At 39.9% G+C, this 22,721-nt stretch overlaps 1 protein-coding gene across 9 annotated transcripts in view; it reads right to left on the bottom strand.

The window, feature by feature from the left end:
- CTNND2 (catenin delta 2) overlaps positions 1–22,721 on the bottom strand; it is a 1,172,806-nt gene that overhangs the window by 498,823 nt on the left and 651,262 nt on the right. For all 9 annotated transcript variants that reach the window (XM_074945030.1, XM_074945027.1, XM_074945025.1 and 6 more), the window contains 2 exons: positions 19,047–19,081; positions 18,442–18,558 (listed from right to left, as the gene is read on the bottom strand). In XM_074945030.1, the coding sequence (XP_074801131.1) occupies positions 18,442–18,558; positions 19,047–19,081 (152 nt within the window). The remainder of the gene's footprint in view (positions 1–18,441; positions 18,559–19,046; positions 19,082–22,721) is intronic.

The following is a 22,721-nucleotide window of genomic DNA, read 5'->3' as shown; positions in this document are numbered from 1 at the left end:
TTGGGGATGGGAAGCGGTACCTGGAGAAGGATTGCTCGGGTTTGTTGGTATATTCTGTTGAGCCTTTGCTTTCTTCATTTTCAGTGCAGGCTTCCACCTTTTTTTCTTTGCCTCCATTTCTTTTTCCTTTGCCTCCATAGCTCTCCTGTGAGAAGCCTCTTGGCCTTTTTTTTTGCCGCCTCAATTTCTTTGTCCTTTGCCTTCATAGCTCTCCTGTGGGCAGCCTCTAGGGCTTTTTTTGCCTCTTTTGCTGCCTCCAGTCTGGTTATCTCCAGTTTGTGTTGTGCCTTGGTTTTTGTTATTTTAGCCTCTCTGTTTTTAACTAACTTTACACCTGAGAGTTAGAAAGAAAACCACAAAACAAACAAAAAAAAAACCTGGCTTGTAAAATTTTGCTGTGCTGTAATCTGATACCTATGGTTTTTGATAGCTATTCTCAGCCTACAGAAAAATTCTTTTTAAAAAAACTAACACCTTTGTCTCCACACAAATAGACAGAAAAACCCTCTAGCTGCTTTTAGCTTAAAAAAAAACAACCTCTTTAGGTCTGTGAAAAACTTGTGAATTTTACTGCGGGAGGTTAACTACTGTGCCTTTAGGTAGAGAAAACTCCAGCTCAAAAAAGAAAGATCCCTTTTGTTATGCCTGCTGATCTGTCCCCCAGGCAGAGACACAGAATTTACAAAACCTTTTAAAATCCTGCTGTGCTTCTGGTTCAAAGTGATCTCAAAATGATCTCAAAAAAATCTCAAAATGATCCCCCCCCCCAAAAAAAATCTCAAAATGATGTCAAAATGATCCCACCGCTCTGCCACCATGTCAAGGTTCCTTCCCCATCTAAACTTTAGGATACAGATGTGGGGACCTGAAAAAAGACCCCCTAAGCTTATTTTTACCAGCTTAGGTTAAAAACTTCCTCAAGGTACGAACTTTGCCTTGTTCTTAAACCCTTAGCTGCCACCACCAAGCGTGTTAAACAAAAAACAGGGAAAAAGCCCACTTGGAAACGTCTTCCCCCAAAATATCTCCCAAGCCCTGCACCCCCTTTCCTGGGGAAGGCTTAATAAAAATCCTCACCAATTTGTACAGGTAAACACAGACCCAAACGCTTGGATCTTAAGAACAATGAAAAACAATCAGGTTCTTAAAAAAAATTAATTAAAAAAATGTAAAAAAAATCACCTCTGTAAAATTAAAATGGTAAATACCTTACAGGGTAATCAGATTCAAAACACAGAGAATCCCTTTAGGCAAAATCTTAAGTTACAAAAAGACACAAAAACAAGAATATACATTCCATTTAGCACAGCCTATTTTACCAGCCATTAAACAACAAAAAAAAATTAATGCATTTTTAGCTAGATTACTTACTAACTTTTTACAGGAGTTCTAAGCTGTATTCCTGATCTGTTCCTGGAAAAAGCATTACGCAGACAGACCCTTTGTTCCCCCCACCCCTCCAGCTTTGAAAGTATCTTGTCTCCTCATTGGTCATTTTGGTCAGGTGCAAGGTTATCTTAGCTTCTTAACCCTTTACAGATTAAAGGGTTTTGCCTGCGGCCAGGAGGGATTTTATAGCACTGTATACAAAAAGGTGGTAACCCTTCCCTTTATATTTATAACAGAAACCCTCCCTGGTCTATTTTGCAATGATTATAGAATTACCTGTACTATACACTTTTATCTGCCGGCTACTCCCAGATGTTTAAGAATAAAGTGGCAGCCTAATTAAACCACGTCCAGTGTCTCCAGTCCTTCTTCCAGCATAGCCAGACAATGCAAAAAATGCATTCAAAACAATATTGACTAAGTATCTGTACTTCAGCTATGCTGCTTTGGGTGACGCCCACTTCTAATATTTCAGGTACAACAATGGAAATGCTAGACAGGGTTGATGGCCTATTAACGAGGACAATGGACTGTGAAAAGGCTTGGCCTTCCTGCGGACACACCATACTGACACTGACTCATGAATGCTGTGATACTACAGAGTCAGGTGGTCCGGTCACCTGATACTAAACGTTACCTGGGACTTCTTGTAACTATCCACTGGAAGGGAAGGGGGGGGGGTCAAGTTTGGGGAACAAATGATTTCTACCTTATGTAAATGCTATTTAAGCGGGGGGAGGAAAGCAAACAAGACTCCTCCTCTCCATGGCTGTCTGCCCAAGAAGAAAGACTGCAAAAGCCACCTGAAGGGAAGACAAGGGGGGAGTCCAGACTGAGACAGGGATCCAATCTGAAAAGGAATATAACTGGAACTCTGAACCACAGAAACTTTGCAACCTGCCTAAAGTAACATTTAGGGTGAGAAGTTATATTTTGTAACCTGTTTCTTAAGTATATTGAGTTTAGCTTGTGTATTTTGCTTTATTTGGTTAGTAGTCTGCTTTGTTCTATCTGTTATCTCATATATTCACTTAAAATTCACCTTTTGTAGTTAATAAACATATTTCTTGTTTATAATATAACCCAGTTTATATAATTACTAACTGGGGGTGGGGGTGGGGGGAGAAGTTGTGCATATATCCCTCCATACTGAGGGAGGGGGAACATTTCATAAAATCTTTGGGTTTGTTCCTTTAAAGGGCGTGTTGGGGCAAACCCCTTTGGCTGAATCTTTCCAGAGCAGATCTCTATGTCTCTGTGCAGCTGGGCGTGGCCCTGCCTGTGTGCTTGGCTGGAAGAGCCTTGTGAACTTAACCCACCAAGGCTAGGTAAAGGGGACCCAGGCTGGCAGAATAGGCTGACTCAGTCACTTCTCAGCACATCAGTTGACTCCCCAAAGGGCCCAAACCCATCACAAAAAGAAAAAACCCAGACAGTGCCAAAGAAAGGTTCTATGAATGGGGGACCAAGTCAGGCACTAGCAGATAAGTAAACAAGGAAGATCTGGGAGTTAATATACTGCAGACTACTAAAATGCCCAGAGGTATTTTTAAAATGAAAAAAGTTACAAAGAGGTTCAATAACACAGGAAGAAATACAGATAGCAATTATATCATTAAAATCGGGGAAGAGTCCTGGACTAGATGCATACAACTCTGAATTCTATAAAATGTTTAAGGAACAGGTAGCTCCTTTGTTAGCAAGTGAACTCCAGCCTTCTCACACAAAGAGTGCTTACTGGGCACATTCTATCATTTAGATATAGTTTTGATATCTAAAACACATCAGGATTTATCGCAGCCAGCATCTTACAAGCCCATCTTTTTTAATAAATATAGACAGTAAGGTTCTGACTAAAATACTGGTATCCAGTTTAGAGACAGTAATACCTAAACTGATGCCCTAAAACCAAACTGGTTTTATAAAAGAAACAAACACATTAAATAATACAAGGAAATTTCTACATGTGCTACAGCACTCAAGGTGCACTAATAAAGAGGCCTAGACTACAAATATGGCTTGTATAAAACCAAACTGGTTTTATAAAAGAAACAAACACATTAAATAATACAAGGAAATTTCTACATGTGCTACAGCACTCAAGGTGCACTAATAAAGAGGCCTAGACTACAAATATGGCTTCCATAAAGGATTTTGACTGAGAACACCACACATTTATATTCAGAAATACTGGAGAAATTTGGTTTTGGGGAACTCTTTTAGAAGTGGTTCAAATAATCTATAAAAACCCTATGGCATGTATCTGGAGAAATGTTGCAAAAACTGAGCCGTTATGCAGAGGAACAAGACAAGGACGTCCCTTATCAACCGTGTTATTTCATTTAATTATTGAACCATTAGCACAAAAGATCAGGGACAGTGAAGAAATTCAGGGAACAAGTGTATTGGGAATAGAAAACAAAATTTCATTATAAACTGATGACCTTATGTTTTTCATACAAGATAGAATTAAAAGTTGGTCAGTAAAGCAAGAAATAATTAAAGTTTTTGGTATCAGGTAACAAACTAAACTACTTTAATTCAGAGATACTACACCTTGACTGTCAAAGATACTTAATGGCTAGAAAATGCTCGCTGAAAGTAATGAATAATAAAATTAGATATTTAGGCATTAATATATCACCTAAAGTGGGGATGTGTTTGAATTAAATATTAGCATAAGAACATAAGAATGGCCATACTGGATCAGACCAAAGGTCCATCAAGCCCAGTATCCTGTCCTCTGACAATGACCAATGGCAGGTGCCCCAAAGGGAATGAACAGACAGGTTATCATAAAGTGATCCATGCCCTGTCACCCAATCCCAGCTTCTGGCAAACAGAGGCTAGGGATACCATTCCTTCCCATCCTGGCTAATAGCCATTGATGGACCTATCTTCCATGACTCTATCTATCTCTCTTTTGAACCCTGTTATAGTATTGGCCTTCACAACACCCTCTGGCAAGGAGTTCCAGAGGCTGACAGTGCGTTGCTTGAAAAATACTTTCTTGTGTTTGTTTTAAACCAGCTACCTATTAATTTAATTTCGTGGCCCCTTGTTCTTGTATTATGAGAAGGAGTAAATAACACTTCCTTATTTACTTCCTCTGAACCACTCATGATTTTATAGATCTCTATCATATCCCCCGAGTCACCTCTTTTCCAAGATGAAAAGTCCCAGGCTTATTAATCTCTCCTCATACGGAAGCTGTTCTATACCCTAATCATTTTTGTTGCCCTTTTCTGAACCTTTTCCAATTACAATATATCTTTTTTGAGATGCAGCGACCACATCTGCACGCAGTATTCAAGGTGTGGGCATACCATGGATTTATACAGAGGCAATATGATATTTTCTGTGTTATTATCTATCCCTTTCTTGATGATTTGCAACATTCTGCCACTGCATATTGAGTGGATGATTTCAGAAAACTATCCACAATGACTCCAAGATCTCTTTCTTGAGTGGTAACAGATAATTTAGACCCCATCACTGTATATGTATAGTTAGGATTATGTTTTCCAATGTGCATTACTTTGCATTTATCAACATTAAATTTCATCTGCCATTTTGTTGCCCAGTCACCCAGTTTTGTGAGATCCTTTTGTAGCTCTTCGCAGTCTATCTTGACTTAAGTATCTTGAGTAGCTATTAAACCATTAATGAAAATTTTATCTACAATGATATAGACAGGTGGACACTATTACCATGGACTGTGGTAGGTAGAAATTAAGTACTTAAAATGAATGTCCTAACCAAGGTTCTGTATCCTTTTTCCATTATTCCCTTTACACCCCCTTATCACAGTTTAAATAAATCAATAACTAACTAACTAACTACCTAAAAGTTATTCAAAGTTTCCTATGGCCGAACCAGAAATCAAGAATCAAAACAGAATAGCTAAAATGTCCAGTTGAGATAGGAGACCTGGTGCTACCAGATTTCAAAAGATACTATAAGGTGGCAGAAATTAGATTGGTACCAGAATGGATATCTAATGGAGAAAATCCATAATTAATACAGACAGAACAGTAATTGGCAAACCTGATCTCATTATATAATTGTGTACTAGATCTATATTCAACATTCTGGCATCAATGAAACTTCACCTCTTACTTAAAATGCACTTATTAATTGGGCATAGGTTAGGTATTTGACCAAACAAATGAAAAAAACCCATGTGTTGGTAAAATAAAAAATAAGAAATAATAGTGCTTCCATACCCAGGCTGAACAACCCCTTAAATAAATACATATAGGTGAAACATTAAAAAAATATGAAACGTATGCACCATATAAGTTTATACAGATTTCTTTCTTTAATAGTAATAATAATAATAATAATAATAATAAAATATTTCCAGAAAAGAAAGCAACTAACAAAGCTATCTACATTAGAAAATTCCATACAAGTGCTTGAAGTTTCACTGGTCAAGATTATGTCTAAATTGGACATATAATTCCATGACTATGTTTTTAAAAAACACAAACCACATACAGCTATTAAGTTATGGAGCGTATACTATAAATATGAAATAGCATAGAAAGAACTGAATGAGAGAATGCAGATGATAAATACTGGCTCCAATACTAACCAGTGCAAGTTCAGTAATATTTTGTTCACAGAATGTATGTTTCTCCATCTCTATATAACAAGATACATTCTGTTGCTGCAGACATTTATATAAAATGCAAAACAGCTAGGCCCTCTTTCATACACATTATGGGAATGCTGGATGATAAAAATATTTTGAAAATGTGAAATAGGTAAATAAATAAATAATTGCTAGAGATAGAATTCAAACAGCTCTAAAAACCTGCACTGGGAGTTGGTCTGGTAAAAAGATTATAGGAAGCTATTTTTATTCTCTTTATAGAAAAAAAAATCTAAATTTGTGGATCTATGCAATGGTTCCTACCGGAGATTACTGGAAGAAACTATTAGTAGAATGGCTAATAATACAAGACAATATATTTTGTGTGAATAGTGCCACGTAAACTCACCAAAAAAAAGAAGACTATAGTATGCCTTGCACATGATTACTGAAATCACTGTGATGCCTTAATACTGACATGATAATATTGTACTTATAGAAAAAAAGAGATAGTGAAAAGGGCATACACAGAGAACAATAACTGAATTATAAATGCTGACTTTTTTAATGTGACCACTGTATTATGGATCGTGTGGTGTGGTCTGGATGAAAGCTGGAGGCATGTAGGTAGGCACAGCGGTCAGTAGGTTTCCGGTATAGGGTGGTGTTTATGTGACCATCGCTTATTAGCACCATAGTGTCCAGGAAGTGGATCTCTTGTGTGGACTGGTCCAGGCTGAAGTTGATGGTGGGATGGAAATTGTTGAAATCATGGTGGAATTCCTCAAGGGCTTCTTTTCCATGGTTCCAGATGATGAAGATGTCATCAATGTAATTATGCAAGGCACTGAATTTAGCCATATGGAGTGGAAATCTATCAACTTCATGAAAGAACTCGTACAGACACAGACAGACATTATCTTCCTTTCCAAATGCAAACAGATAGACATCATACCAAAAGTACTGAAGGTAAAAAATCCATTACAATCTACATACCACACAGACTATGCTGACAGCTTGTGCCACACGCTCTCAAAGAAACTGCGGAACCACCTGATCAACATCCTCTACAGCAAACAGGGAAAGATTAAGAATGAGCTCTCAAAAATGGATACTCTCATAAAAAACCAACCTTCCACACAAACTTCCTCGTGGCTGGACTTTACAAAAACTAGACAAGCCATTTACAACACACACTTTACTTCTCTACAAAAGAAAAGGATACTAAACTATCTAAACTACTACATGCCACAAGGGGCCACAACAGTGGTTCCCTTAACCCACCCAGCAATATTCTTAACCTATCCAACTATACTCTTAGCCCAGCAGAAAATCTGTCCTATCTCGGGGCCTCTCCTTCTGCCCCTCCACCCCCACGAACATGATACAGTTCTGTGGTGACCTAGAATCCTATTTTCGATGTCTCCGACTCAAGGAATGTTTCCAACACACCTCTGAACAACATACTAACCCACAGAGATCTTCCTACCAAGACTACAAAAAGAAGGATTTTGGGTGGACTCCTCCTGAAGGTCGAAACAACAGACTGGATTTCTACATAGCATGCTTCTGCCAATGTGCACGGGCTGAAATTGTGGAAAAGCAGCATCACTTGCCCCACAACCTCAGCCGTGCAGAACACAATGTCATCCACAGCCTCAGAAACAACTCTGACATCGTAATCAAAAAGGCTGACAAAGGAGGTGCTGTTGTCATCATGAATAGGTCGGAATATGAACAAGAGGCAGCTCTCCAACACCACTTTCTACGAGCCATTACCCTCTGATCCCACTGAGAGTTACCAAAAGAAACTACAGCATTTGCTCAAGAAACTCCCTGAAAAAGCACAAGAACAAATCCGCACAGAAACACCCCTGGAACCCCGACCTGGGGTATTCTATCTGCTACCCAAGATCCATAAACCTGGAAATCCTGGGCGCCCCATCATCTCAGGCATTGGCACCTTGACAGCAGGATTGTCTGGTTATGTAGACTCCGTCCTCAGGCCCTATGCTACCAGCACTCCCAGCTATCTTCGAGACACCTCTGACTTCCTGAGGAAACTACAATCCAACTGTGATCTTCCTGAAAACACCATCCTAGCCACTATAGATGTAGAAGCCCTCTACACCAACATTCCACACAAAGATGGACTACAAGCCGTCAGGAACACTATCCTTGATAATGTCACGGCAAACCTGGTGGCTGAACTTTGCGACTTGGTCCTCACCCATAACTATTTCACATTCGGGGACAATGTATACCTTCAAATCAGCAGCACTGCCATGGGTACCCGCATGGCCCCACAATATGCCAACATTTTTATGGCTGACTTAGAACAACGCTTCCTCAGCTCTCGTCCTCTAATGTCCCTACTCTACTTGCGCTACATTGATGACATCTTCATCATCTGGACCCATGGAAAAAAAGCCCTTGAGGAATTCCACCATGATTTCAACAATTTCCATCCCACCATCAACCTCAGCCTGGACCAGTCCACACAAGAGATCCACTTCCTGGACACTACGGTGCTAATAAGCGATGGTCACATAAACACCACCCTATACCGGAAACCTACTGACCGCTATTCCTACCTACATGCCTCCAGCTTTCATCCAGACCACACCACATGATCCATCGTCTACAGCCAAGCTCTACGATACAACCGCATTTGCTCCAACCCCTCAGACAGAGACAAACACCTACAAGATCTCTATCAAGGGTTCTTACAACTACAGTACCCACCTGCTGAAGTGAGGAAACAGACTGACAGAACCAGAAGAGTACCCAGAAGTTACCTACTACAGGACAGGCCCAACAAAGAAAATAACAGAACGCCACTAGCCATCACCTTCAGCCCCCAACTAAAACCTCTCCAACGCATCATCAAGGATCTACAACCTATCCCGAAGGACGACACCACACTCTCACAGATCTTGGGAGACAGGCCAGTCCTTGCTTACAGACAGCCCCAACCTGAAGCAAATACTCACCGGCAACCACACACCACACAACAGAACCACTGAGCCAGAAACCTATCCTTGCAACAAAGCCCATTGCCAACTGTGTCCACATATCTATTCGGGGACACCTTCACAGGGCCTAATAACATCAGCCACACTATCAGAGGCTCGTTCACCTGCACATCTACCAATGTGATATATGCCATCATGTGCCAGCAATGCCCCTCTGCCATGTACATTGGTCAAACTGGACAGTCTCTACGTAAAAGAATAAATGGACACAAATCAGATGTCAAGAATTACAACATTCAAAAACCAGTTGGAGAACACTTCAATCTCTCTGGTCACTCGATTACAGACCTAAAAGTGGCAATTCTTCAACAAAAAAACTTCAAAAACAGACTCCAACGAGAGACTGCCAAATTGGAATTAATTTGCAAACTGGATACAATTAACTTAGGCTTGAATTAAGACTGGGAGTGGATGGGTCATTACACAAAGTAAAACTATTTCCCCATGTTTATTCCCACCCTCCCCCCGCTGTTCCTCAGACGTTCTTGTTAACTGCTGGAAATGGCCCACCTTGATTATCACTACAAAAGCCCCCCCCCCCCCCCGCTCTCCTGCTGGTAATAGCTCACCTTACCTGATCACTCTCGTGACAGTGTGTATGGTAACACCCATTGTTTCATGTTCTCGGTGAGGAGGTTCAATACAGTGAGGAGGTTCTGTGTGTATATAAATCTCCCCACTGTATTTTCCACTGAATGCATCCGATGAAGTGAGCTGTAGCTCATGAAAGCTTATGCTCAAATAAATGTGTTAGTCTCTAAGGTGCCACAAGTCCTCCTTTTCTTTTTGCGGATACAGACTAACATGGCTGCTATTCTGAAGCACATGCATGTAGCTTTCCCAAAGCTGGCAGCAACCCAGCTGAGTTAACATGTAGGAACACACTTTTGAAAGTCACTCCCCAGGTTACTATAATCAATCTCTTCTCAAATACCTGTATGAGTAATTTCAGGATATATGTTTGTCTATTAGGCTAACTGTCCCTGGTTAATTACCTTCGGCCCATCCAGGTATTAAGACATTAAATTCTTCTTCCACTCTTTCAAGACATTACACAATGCCGCCCTTGCTTACATCCTACCACTCCACTCCTATGCCACCTAGTCCTCCTCTTCTTTATTTTTATTTATTCTAACACTTCCTTATTACTGGGCCTGCTATCATTATTTCACATTAGTTCTGCTTAAAATGTAAACACTGAGGGAAGGACAATTTCTTTTTTTTTTTAAAGTTCTGCAGAGCACCAGTAATAAGCAAAATGTCCACAAGTTACACAAATACATGAAGGTCACATTACTAATATTATGGAACAGTTGTAGTATCTATTTGTTCAAAATGATTATGTCACTTTTTCTGGATTTAATATATAGTACCAGATAATATCTGAGAAATTAATTTACATTTCTCTAAACTGCTATGTTTTGGATTAAAAAACAAATGGTTAAACTCTAATAATTTTGCCTTCTTCAGTGCTTAAAGAGAATGGTGATATGAAATCCAGAGATTTATTTACAGGCTGTCAAATTCTGCAGATTAAGATTAATGAAGGATGAGCCTCTAAAGGTTTGGTTTGAATAAGATTCCTGAGGTTCTCTGAACTACTTTCCTTTAGAATTCACAATGAAAAACTCTCATGAAATTTCTGGACCTGGAGTCCCATAAGAATAGTCTCTCTCATTATGTTTTTCTTTAACCAGTAGAAAGGGGGGGATGTGAAAGTGGGGCAGGGGGGAAATTATCATAGAATCACAGAAGATTAGGGTTAGAAGAGACCTCAGGAGGTCATCTAGTCCAACTCCCTGCTCAAAGCAGGACCAAGCCCAAACTAAATCATCCCAAAGTATTTAAACAAAGTATTTCAAAATTTAACTAAGGTTTGGGTTGTTTCCGGAACTGAACTGATTTGCGCATCCCTAATTAATCCTCCATATTCCTAGATGATTGAAAACAATTATTTACCCGAACAGCAACTGGTTTATTGAGATGGTGTAATCCCACTGTAGGTGCACATGTGCCTCATGTGCATGCATGAGATTAGAGTCTTTTGCAAAGTAGCATCCTTGTGCTCCCATAGAAGTGCATAAAGGGCAGAGTCATCCTGACCCTCCCACAGGACCCTTGCAATTCAAAGAACACTTTAGCTGAGGACTCCAAAAGTGGGGATTGAGGGCTGGGTATGGGATCCACATTGACTACAGTATTTTGAAGAACCACAGTTACTTAAGGCTAAGTAACTGTTCTTTCTTCGTTGAGCGTGTGCCTGTGTGAGTGAATGGGAAGCTGTGTCCTCTCTGTATGGTGGGGAGGAGACATTGAGCTGTGACAGTCAAAACAGAGACAGATGTACCAGTATCCTGAATTTTGCATCAGACCTAGCTGCCATGTCAAGGGCACAATGACTTATGTGTTCTTGTGGAGAAAGAAAGGCACACCAAACCGCTACAGGGTATGTGGGGCTCTCCTAGACAGAAGGCACCTGCTATGCCTATCTTTCAGAGAAATTAAACCATCACAGGATTGGCAGGCCTTGAAACCTGCAGGTTTTGAATTTACCGTGGTGAAAAGCCCTGTTCATGGTCTGTCAGTATGCAGTTCATATAGGTCGAAATGTTAACGATTGTTGAATATCAGCAGATCAGAAGAGTTCTGAGAGATCTAGCTGGAGCTATGAACAAGTGGCTTGGGCACTTGCCAGGTTCAGACTCGCTGCCATGGTTGGTGGGAGAGATCTGAAGGAGGGTTGCGGCTTCCTTGTCCTTTAAACCCTCAGACAGAAATATGAGGAGAGAATGGGTGGATGTACACCCACGTAGCAGACACTGATATTCAAAAGACTGAGCTTCTGCACATGTGCACCTACCGTGGCATCCACAGTGACACATACTCAAACAAGAACATATGGTTTTCATTAGAGCAGGGTGCGTGTATACCATGAGCAAACTCCTATGTGTGTGCCAAGGATGACTCAATTGGATTATCCTGGTACTCACAGCAGGGGATTACACGGAAATAATTACAACCAATAAATAGACTGTTGGCTCCAATGACACCAAATTTGATCTCATCTAGCCTTTCAGACATCTGACACACCGGAGTTTACACTTTAGTTGATCTGCAATGTAAATAAAGTCTTTTTGTTATAGACCATTTTGAGTATCTACAGATTAAATTTCTGAGACAGGAAGAAAATAATAAAGGTTGAACAGAGAATGCTTTTCAAAACTGGTATGTCTGCATTAGTAGGGATTTTATTCTCAATGATTCCCCAATACAGGGCAGAGATCATCTTTATAATAAGATATTAATATTGAATATTGACAGAATGAAGACACTGTGGAGTTTAGATCTTGGTATATCCCTTCAATTTGAGGGCTGGAAAGGTGGGCCAAGTGAAAACCATATCGATATGGGTTAGAAAACAATAACTGCACATAATTTTATATCATATAAATATAATTTCACATGTGGTGCATACATACACAAAACCAATTACATACCTGTTCTATAACTATCATTCTTCAAGTTATGTTGCACCTGTCCATTCCACTTTAGGTGTCTGCATACCACTGCACCAGAGTCAGAGAATTTTTCCTACAGTGGTACCCACCCAGGTGACACCTGTGTCCTTAACGCACTTCTAACATTTGGGGAGAACATAAAGGGGCAGAGTATCCCTGCCCCACTCCTTTCCTTCTCACACTAGAAGCTAATACCTGTAAAGATTCCAGTGTAGAGGGGAAGGAAGGTGGGTCGTGAAATGGACATAATTGCTTTTTCTTCTTTGACTGCTTGCACATGTCCATTCCATTTTAGATCACTCTCACACAGCCCCACATGGAGGAAGGTTTCAGCATGTACCTGCTCTCATGTAACACAACTCTTCCAAACTCAGCTTCATATCTGGAGGCTTGGGAGACAACATAATGGGTGGTGAATGTGTGGACTAAAAGCTAGCCTTGCAGATGTCTATTGCAGGAGCTTGACCCAGGAAAGCTGTTGAAGCTACTTGAGCTCTTGTAGAAGGGGAAGAGGAATGTTAACGTTACCATAGGTGATTTTGCCAGGTGGCCCATCCTGCTGCTCTCTTGGGCCCTATTCCTTGCTCCCCTCTCATTCCAATCAAAGAGTAGCTGCTGGGGTACTGGGAAGGGCAGGAGCATCTTCATCCCACCAGGTTGAGGGGACAGGCAGCAACTGGAATTCTTCATGCCTTAGCCTTGGGAGAGGGGAGCAGGAGGAGCTAATGAGGGGGCAGCAGCTGCTGCAGAGCTGGTAGGGAGCAGCTGCTGCCTAGCTAGCTCTGAACACACAGGACCGAGTGCTGCAGTTACACACCAATGCTGTGTTTTCAAAAGGCAAGCAGAAGGGAGCTTTCCCTATTACATGTGCTGAGGGACTAAGTTCTCCCTGAGCACATGCATCAGCTCTAATTGGCTGCCTACCGATTGGCTGCAGAAATATTACTACTAACTACTTACTGTGGTATGTAACCTATTATTCAAATCAGCCTCTGTACCAGATGACTGGAGGATAGCTAATGTGACTCCAATTTTTAAAAAGGCTCCAGAGGTGATTTCGGCAATTACAAGCCATTAAACCTAACTTCAGTACCCAGGCAAAGAGGTTGAAACTATAGTCAAGAAGAGAATTATCAGACACATAGATGAATACCATTTGTTGAGGAAGAGTCAACATGCCTTTTGTAAAGGGAAATCATGCCTCACCAATCTATTAAAATTCTCTGAGGGGGTCAACAAATGTGGAGAAAGATGATCCAGTGGATATATGTACTTAGACTTTCAGAAAGCCTTTGACAAGGTCCCTCACCAAAGGCTCTTAAGCAAAGTAAGCAGTCATGGGATAACAGGGATGTCATAGATCAGTAGCTAGTAGAAGACAGGAAACAAAGGGTAGGAATGAATGCTCAGTTTTCAGAATGGAGAGAGGTAAATAATGGTGTCCCCCAGGGGTCTGTACTGGGACCAATGCCATTCAACATACTCATAAATTATCTGGAAAAAGAGGTAAGCGGATGATTTGCAGATGATACAAAATTACTCAAGATAGTTAAGTCCAAAGCAGACTACGAAGAGGTACAAAGGGATTTCACAAAAGTGAGTGACTGGGCAGCAAAATGGCAGATGAAATTCAGTGTTGATAAATGAAAACTAATGTACATTGGGAAACATAATCTCAACTATACCTACAAAATGATGGGATCTATATTAGCTTTTACCACTCAAGAAAGAGATCTTGGAGTCATTGTGGATAACTCTCTGAAAACATCTGCTCAATGTGTAGCAGTAGTCAAAATAGCTAACAAAATGCTAGGAACCATTAAGAAAGGGACAAGATAGTAAGACAGAAAATATCATAATGCCCCTATATAAATCCGTGGTAAATCCACAACTTGAATACTGCCTGCAGATCTGGTCACCCCATCTAAAAAAAGATATATTATAATTGTAAAAGGTACAGAGAAGGGTTACAAAAATGATTAGGAGTGTGGAATAGCTTCCATATCAGGAAACATTAAGAAAACTGGGACTTTACAGTTTGGAAAAGAGACAACTAAGAGAGGATACGATAGAGGTCTATACAATTTTGAATGGTGTGGAGAAAGTGAATAAGGAAATGTTATTTGCTTCTTCACATAACACAAGAACTAGGGGTCAGACAATGCACAGTCCACCTACGGAACTCATTGCCAGGGGATGACAAGTTCATGGAGGATAGGTCCATCAAAGACTATTAGCCAGTATGGCCAGGGATGCAACCCTATGCTCCGAATGTCCCTAGCCTCTATTTATCAGAGCTGGGAGTGGATGACAGGAGATGGATCACTTGATGATTGCCTATTGTGTTCATTCCCTCTGAAGCACCCGGCATTGACCACTGCTGGAAGACAGGATACGGAGCTAGATGGACCATTGGTCTGACTCAGTATGGCAATTCGTATGTTCTTATGCCCTTCCTCAGCTCCATAGGAGGATCTGATACACCTTAGTCTACAGATCAAGCCTGAAGTGTTGGAAGGTCATATCTGATCTGGGTTGATGTGAGATAGTGGTGATGGATTTGTAGCAATGTGAAAGATAGGAAGAGTGATCTTGTGGCTAAGGAACTGGACTTGAGCTCAGGAGATATGGGTTCAAGTCTCTGCTACTCCACAGCCTTTCTGAGTAACTCCAGGCAACCCAATTAACCTCTCTGTGTCTGAGTTATCCAGCTGTAAAAAGTAAGTGTATCATTACATGCCTACCTCACAGGAATGTTGTAGAATTAAATCCATAAATACTCGGTAGGCATTCAGACTCTACTGAGATGGGGGTCATTTTAGTACCCAGATAGATCAATTTGGTAGACTGGCTTCTTTACTCAGAAACCTGGCACTGACCTTTCCCATTCTGCATTACCAATTTGCAAACCAGTCTGTCAGCAGCTACATCAACTGTGCAGACTTGTGTGAGAAAGATTTCTGTTCAGTTAGAGAATCCACAAATAACAAGATACATCCATAACCTTTAGAGGAGTGTGGAATAGAGCCGACAAAGTCAATGCACAGGACACCAGTGTGAGAGCCTGAGACAGTGTCCACCAACAAAGTGTCAAGCTGGACTGTGAAAGAGACAATTAGTGTGGACTGCCAATTATTACATTTTCAACTGCTTTACTACATAATGACAAATGGATCCAAGGACTAGCACTGAAACAGAGAAGATGTTTTTGCTGGACTCAGTTAACTATTGGTTTACTGAGGTGGGAGGGCATGGGGAGATGGGCGTTGGGACAGGAGAGGCCCTCAGATCTGCGTGCCCTTGTTCCAGGCACACCACAGCAGAGGAACTCCCAAGAGTAACACCACTGTTCTGAATCTGCCAGTCTTTATACCTTACATTATATCCAGTGGGTCCCCTCCTTAGAACACCCTGGGAACTTTTAAAAAATAAATGAGCATTGCACTCCAACACCTCAGTCAAATAGTTATCCAGACTCAGCATCAGCAAAAGGTAAATACCAGAACACCACAATCAATGACCAATACAGCTACTCCCCCACATGATTCCTCTTTCATATGGCTGATATCCATATCCCCTTAGCCATTTTTTCCACGGCTTACACTTGTTAGTACACAGGTACCACTTGTGAAGTGATCTTGGGATTTAGGGAGTCTATTACAATGGCTGCCTGCTATGTAGCTGCTTCTCACAACAGCTTCAGAGGGAAGCAGGGAATGTGTAAAGCTGTATTATAAAGGCTGTTCAAAACACAGACATACTAATCCTTCCCTGAGGAAGAGCCACTGATAGACTGGATTGTTCTACTGGATACATTCAGGTCAGAGGAGCACATAGTGAAGTCAGTAGTAGGTACATTACTGGGCAGCCTCTGATATAGCAAATTCAAAAACCTGGCCTGACAAAAAAATCAGGGACTGTCAAGGCACCTCAGACATACCCTCAATCAGGGTCTTTACTGTATTCTAGACATACATATTTTTCATTATAAAGGTTGTAAATTCAAGTACTAAAAAGTGCCTGTGCAACCTTAATTGGCCTCTATGTGTGTATGCATTATGACACAGCTTTTAATTACATGATCACATACAATTTTTTTACAACACCCTTGCCTCATTCAGTGCACAGGATGGATGGTTTAATATTTAATATTTTCTTTTATCTTCATTGTTCAATACACTGACCTTGGCCTTATTTACTGCACACTAACCCAGCTCTGAATACAGAATTATTAATTTCTTCATGGGCTTTTCTATGGCACTCATCACTACAATATCTGAGTGCTGCACAAACATTAATTAATTTATTTTCACAACAGCCCTGTGAGATAAAGGATTGTTATTATCCTAATTTTACAAATGGGGAACTGAGGCATAGAGAGATTAAGGTAAAAAGTATCCATTAATTTTGAGTGCCCAATTTGAGACACCTAGGATCTGATTTTTTCAGATTAGTTACCATTATATAGCACTTAATATGCACAATTGCCATTGACTTCAGTCACAGCTGTGAGTGTACAGCACCTGCAAATCAGACTCCAGGCTCTCAAGTCAGACATCCAGAAAATGAGGAACACACAATTACTGACAAAATGTGAAAAGTCTGGTTTTTAGTGATTTTGCTCAGCATCACACAGAAACTCTGACACAGAGGCAGGGATAGAATCCAATTTTCCAGGCAGCATTCAGTTGTCTTAAACATGAGATCTTCATTTCTCTTCCTTCTGTCCCTTGCCTCATCCCCACTACACACTTTCCAACTTCTGCAATAACTGAACCTGGGATCTTACAGACTGCACCCTCCTGTATTCTCCAACCCTAATTCGTCCAGCCTGTGCACTGGGGCCCATGGAAAAACAGTATGTTATGTAATGAAAGACTGTATAATAATGTATATGCACAAGGGGAATAAATTAAGGTTACCTCCCCGACCTCTGTGTTCCTCATCCCAGTCAGGTCCTCCTAACCTAGCTGATCCCAGTCAGGCTACTCATCCCAGTCAAAGTCTCATTGCCCAGCAAGATCTAATCTCACACTGCCAGTCTCAGTGTTCCCCCTCAAACTGCCAGTCCCAGACTCCTTGCCCAATTAGTCCGTATTCCCCACTTCTGGCTCCTCAGCCAAACTGTCTCTCTCCCCAACTGGGGAGACTACCCTCAATGTTTCCAAAGTGTTGAAGGCAGGCCTGAACCATAACTAATTTGCAAGCAGCTGGTTATGGCAAAGGACCCAGCTACCCCAAAGCACAGGTCTGAAAATATAGTTTGGCCATTCAGCACCCAGCCCATCTCCTTTGTTAGAAGCCTCGAGGTGCTCTGGTGCTTTTGATAAGTCCAGCCATCACCTTTGAAATCGGTCAGGATGCCCATTATCTGCTCATTACTCATATTGAGGGCCATCTCTTGGGTTGCTTGGAGTCATGGAACTTTTTGAAAATTTTAGCCTTATTGAGTAGTTCATAGCTGTGTGATGAAACTGTGACATCAGACATAATGATTTGCCCAATCAGAATACAAATTTATTTTGGCGTCTTTACATACTGTAATCCTGTTGGTTAAAAGTCTTCTAGTACTGACACTGAAATATTTAAATATGACCTTCTTGGATGTCACAGCCATACAATATGAAGGGATATATTCCTTAAAGTAACAGTTATCGAACTATCTGCTTTTTGTCCATAGTTTCTGAAGTGCTTGGGAGCGATTGTAATCCACATAAGGAAGTGAGTAATAAGCATATTTACAGATAATTCAATCTATATTGCCTGCTGCCAATGTTGACAGATGAAATGAGAAAACCATTATTACAAAACGTACTTTCATTTTAAAAGCATAAAGTACTCCAAATAATAGTTCTGGATTCTGGGGCTCCAGACAAAGAAAGGCAAGTTCCTGGAAACTTACTTTCAGTAGTTGAATAGTCCTGTGGATCAAGTATTCCTGACTCCTGCAGTGATCTAATACAGGAGTCCACCAGCTCGAGACCAGTTGTGAGCTCATCCTCTATATCCTTCTGACCGTCTGTAATAAAAATTATAAAAATTGTTAAAGAATATAAAGAAAATACAAAAGAGAAAAACAATGACATAGAACCAATTAAAAATTCACAGCTAGTCAAGGGAATGGTAACATTTAAGGTCTAATTTTCAAAGGAGGCTGGAATGGGCAGGCCCAGAAAAATGCACCAACATCCATACTTTCAAACGCCATCCTTTAAAAGTAAGGTGTTTGCTATTGATAAGTATATTGAAAAATTCAGGTTTAACTACTGAGATTTTTTTCACACTGATCACAATCAGAAACTTTGTACACGACAGTCTCTTGTTCTACAACCATTTGTGTCAACACCAATTACTGCCACTTCTATATGGGGATAATTAATAAACAATTTTAATGAAGGCTAGCACATAAAATCCATGATTCTTCTAATTCTTTGTCCTCTTTTGGATAACATAGATATTACTGGGGAAATATACATAGATATAGAATCTGGCCAAGATATACTTTACCTTGTGTTTGCCAATGAAACTGCTCTTCTGTTGAACTGTAAAAAAAAAAAAAAAAAAGTATAAATTAGAAAAGAAACAAATCTTCGGTAAATTACACAAAACTCCTACATTTTAGAAAAAATCGGTAGTATAGCACTACCACTCAGATTTAAACCTACTCTGTATGATAAAGGTGATCAAAGAATGCTAAACAATAACCTTCAAGTGTCAAATATAAAATGTGTAAATTTCCTATAAATATTTTAAATATGGATAATTTGGACAGCATTGAAATTTTAAACAAATCTAATTCTGATCAGTTATTGACATATACAAGTTTGAATTATATATTGTATATAATTGTATATATTGTATATAATCCTCTCTATCATTTTAGATAATTGAATTAAAACAAAAACAAACTCTTTCAAAAGACAATGCTTTGCCTTGTAACATTTAAAAAACCTCCTGTATAACTGCTTATAAGAGGCAAAGGTTGCTTTTAGAAATGAAGATGTGTCTTTGAAAAGATATATTTTATTTTATTTATGGATTATCGTCCTGATCCTGCACTTATGGACATACTTACTTTACTCAGACGTGGAATTTCAGTGACATCAATAGAACTGTGTATGTGAGTAAAGCTAAGCACATAGATAAGTGTTTGTGGCATGAAAGCCTAAGAGTGGAGTATCTTTTAATTTTAATAGCATTAAAAACATTTAGGAAAAATTAAGTTTTGAACCAGGAACAGAACGGTCATGCGCAATTCAGCTGGAATTTTCAGGACCTGCAGTTATCTTTCTTTTGCCTGCATAACTCCAGCTGAAATCAATGGGAGTTTTTTGGTGTTGATCGGCAGTGGGGATTTAGCTCTGTTTAGTGTTCACGCTTAAAATCAATCAAGCTGGAAATGGTGATCATCTTTCAGATTATATAGGAATGATGGAAATTCATGAGGATATACACTAGATACCATAGGTATATTTTCTGCTGTGGAAGAAAACATGGTTCTTATGGTAAATTGAGGAATAATATATGCACTTCATAGAATCATAGAATATCAGGGTTGGAAGGGACCTCAGGAGGTCATCTAATCCAACCCCCTGCTCAAAGCAGGACCAATCCCACTTCACTACTATGCAGGATCTTTCTATTCCTCCTTTACATGTCAAGAACTGTCAGAAAAGCATACAGTCACTCAGTGATATGCATTGTTATGGTAATTCATAGATTTCAAGGCCAGAAGGGACCATAGTGATCAACGTGTTTGACCTGCTGCATAACGCAGGCCATAGAACATCAGTATATCTTTTAGAAAAGCATCCAGTCTTGATTTTAAAATGTTCAGTGATGGAGAATCCACCACAAACCTTGGTAAATTGTTCCTAATTACATAGGTATAAAGATTAAACTACAACAGTCACAATTAAAAGTTTTCTTGTACCTTTATACACATCGGTAGGATATTACTAGCCTGAATGTCTATTTCCTACATCTATAATGGGGAATAGGATATTATCAGTTGCACCTGCCCATAAAAAAAAACCCAAAACCTTTTTAATAGATCTATGTATTTGTTCATGTGAGGTTATGAATATATACTTTTTATTGAGAACATAGATTTTAGATCCTGAATCTTTTTCCCTGTGCAAAAAAGTGCTAGGTAAGTTTCTGAATGCCTTGGATGCAAATCTTTATATCTATGTCCAGGGAGCAAACATATAAGGAAATTAAATTCAGGACCTTCCTTTTGAAGGCATTACCCTTTTTATGGGAAAAACACTTGGGCTAGGTATTAGCTTTATTTGACAGTGACAAAACACAAGGCTGATAACTGTCTAACTTATATTCATTTAAATAATTTTAAATATGTTTATTAAATCCTGCCTGATGTTTGAAATTTACAATTAATACATTCAAAGTCATAGATTTCTGTTTTCATTTCCAACCACATGTAGACATCTAATATCTATGAATTAGGGCACATCTGTCTGAAAGGTTAGTGCATGGCAAGTTAGAGTGTAAGTCTACAGCATACTAATGTGCCATGCACTAACTGTCCGTGCGGACCCTGCTGTGGTGCACTAAAAGTTCTGCACTACGGAATTTTTTTCAGTGCATGGCAGCAGGATTCACACAGTTAGTACGCGTCACACTGTAGCACTGTAGATTTACATCCTAGCCAGCAACAAACAAGCACTTAATATTGATCTAGTACAGAGGGCATTCATGCCTCGAGGAATTGGCAATGTAATGCAGAGTCAGGGATAGGCACATGTTGAATAGGCGCCATAATGCCTGTCATTATTAGGACACAAGATGGCATCTGGCCCATTTAGTCATGGCCAGAGTTAGTATTTTCAAAAATAGCCACCAATTTGGAGTACTCAGTTTTTGGTAGCCCAACCTGAAACACCTTGAGCCTGATTTCCATGGGTGCCAAACACCCACAACTCCAAGTGATGTCAATGGGAACTGTAAGTGCTTGTCACTTCTGAAAACTAGCCCTAAAGTATTTCAAGGTACCAAAACCTGAGTTATCCAAAATAATTAGTGTCAGCTGCAGCCTAATTTGAAATGAGGTAGTGGTCTTGGTCCATTTTCCACTGGACAGGTGTTCACATAATGACCATCATCATAACTGTTATTAAATAGCTAGATGGCAGTCTCAGGTCAGGGAACGAATTTCGTGTGAAGCTCGCATTACCTCTCCTCCAAATTGGTGGGCAGAGGAAGCACGCGTACAATGAAATATGTAGATAAATAGTGGACTATGGTTTCTGCGGCTTCCAATCTGGCAGTTTCATGAGTGCTAAGTTCCCAAGAAACTTTTACAAATATTAAGTATAAGGAAAAAAAGAAAAGAAAAGGAAAATATTGGTTTGGTCCACCTAATATTTTTAAATGAACACTGAAAACAAACACATTTCATTTACCTGTCTTTGATTTGTACAAAACAGAACCATTTTTCTGTGCCAAGAATAAAATAATCAAAAATGAGAGGTCAAAAAAGTCGAACTCTTGTGAGAAATTGCGAAATTTAAATAGTATGTTCTGGCTTTTCTTTATTTTTAAATTTTCTTAAGAAAAGAAAAGTTTTCCTGCCCCTGTGCTTAGAGGGATCTTTTCATCAAAGGATAAATTGACTAACATAGACATAGGCTTTTCTTTATTTTTAAATTTTCTTAAGAAAAGAAAAGTTTTCCTGCCCCTGTGCTTAGAGGGATCTTTTCATCAAAGGATAAATTGACTAACATAGACACTGACCCTCCAATGAGTTCCACAAGTAAAAGGGTCTGCCTGACTGAATATAAATCATTGGAAGTGACTATATTAGTTTTTATAATTTTTATTTTATTTTTGAGGAATTTCATGTTATTTTGTTTTATCCATTCTACCCAAAGGGTGTGTGGATAGGTGGGTGGGAAGGCTGGGGCAGAGGCTGGCAGAGCAAACCCACCTAGTACTCACCCTGCAGCAGTGGCTCCTGTCCTACGTATGTGGGTCCAGTCCCCCATCCTGAGCATTGTCAGCTAATGCACCGGGTCGCAGGGCCATTCAGGCTTGGCCCAGCTGCTCCTCCATCATAAACAATGGCGGTACAGGCAGGTCAAATTTGAGTTAGTGGTGCTGCAACCTGTGTGCCAGTTGCTGCTGCAGGTTGAGTTTTTAAATTTGTTTTATACATTGGTT

This window comes from Natator depressus, chromosome 2 (assembly GCF_965152275.1).
Source record: "Natator depressus isolate rNatDep1 chromosome 2, rNatDep2.hap1, whole genome shotgun sequence".
Classification (NCBI taxonomy): domain Eukaryota; kingdom Metazoa; phylum Chordata; order Testudines; family Cheloniidae; genus Natator; species Natator depressus.
Note: the sequence above shows the minus strand (reverse complement) of the source record. Positions and strands in the feature narration are given on the sequence as shown.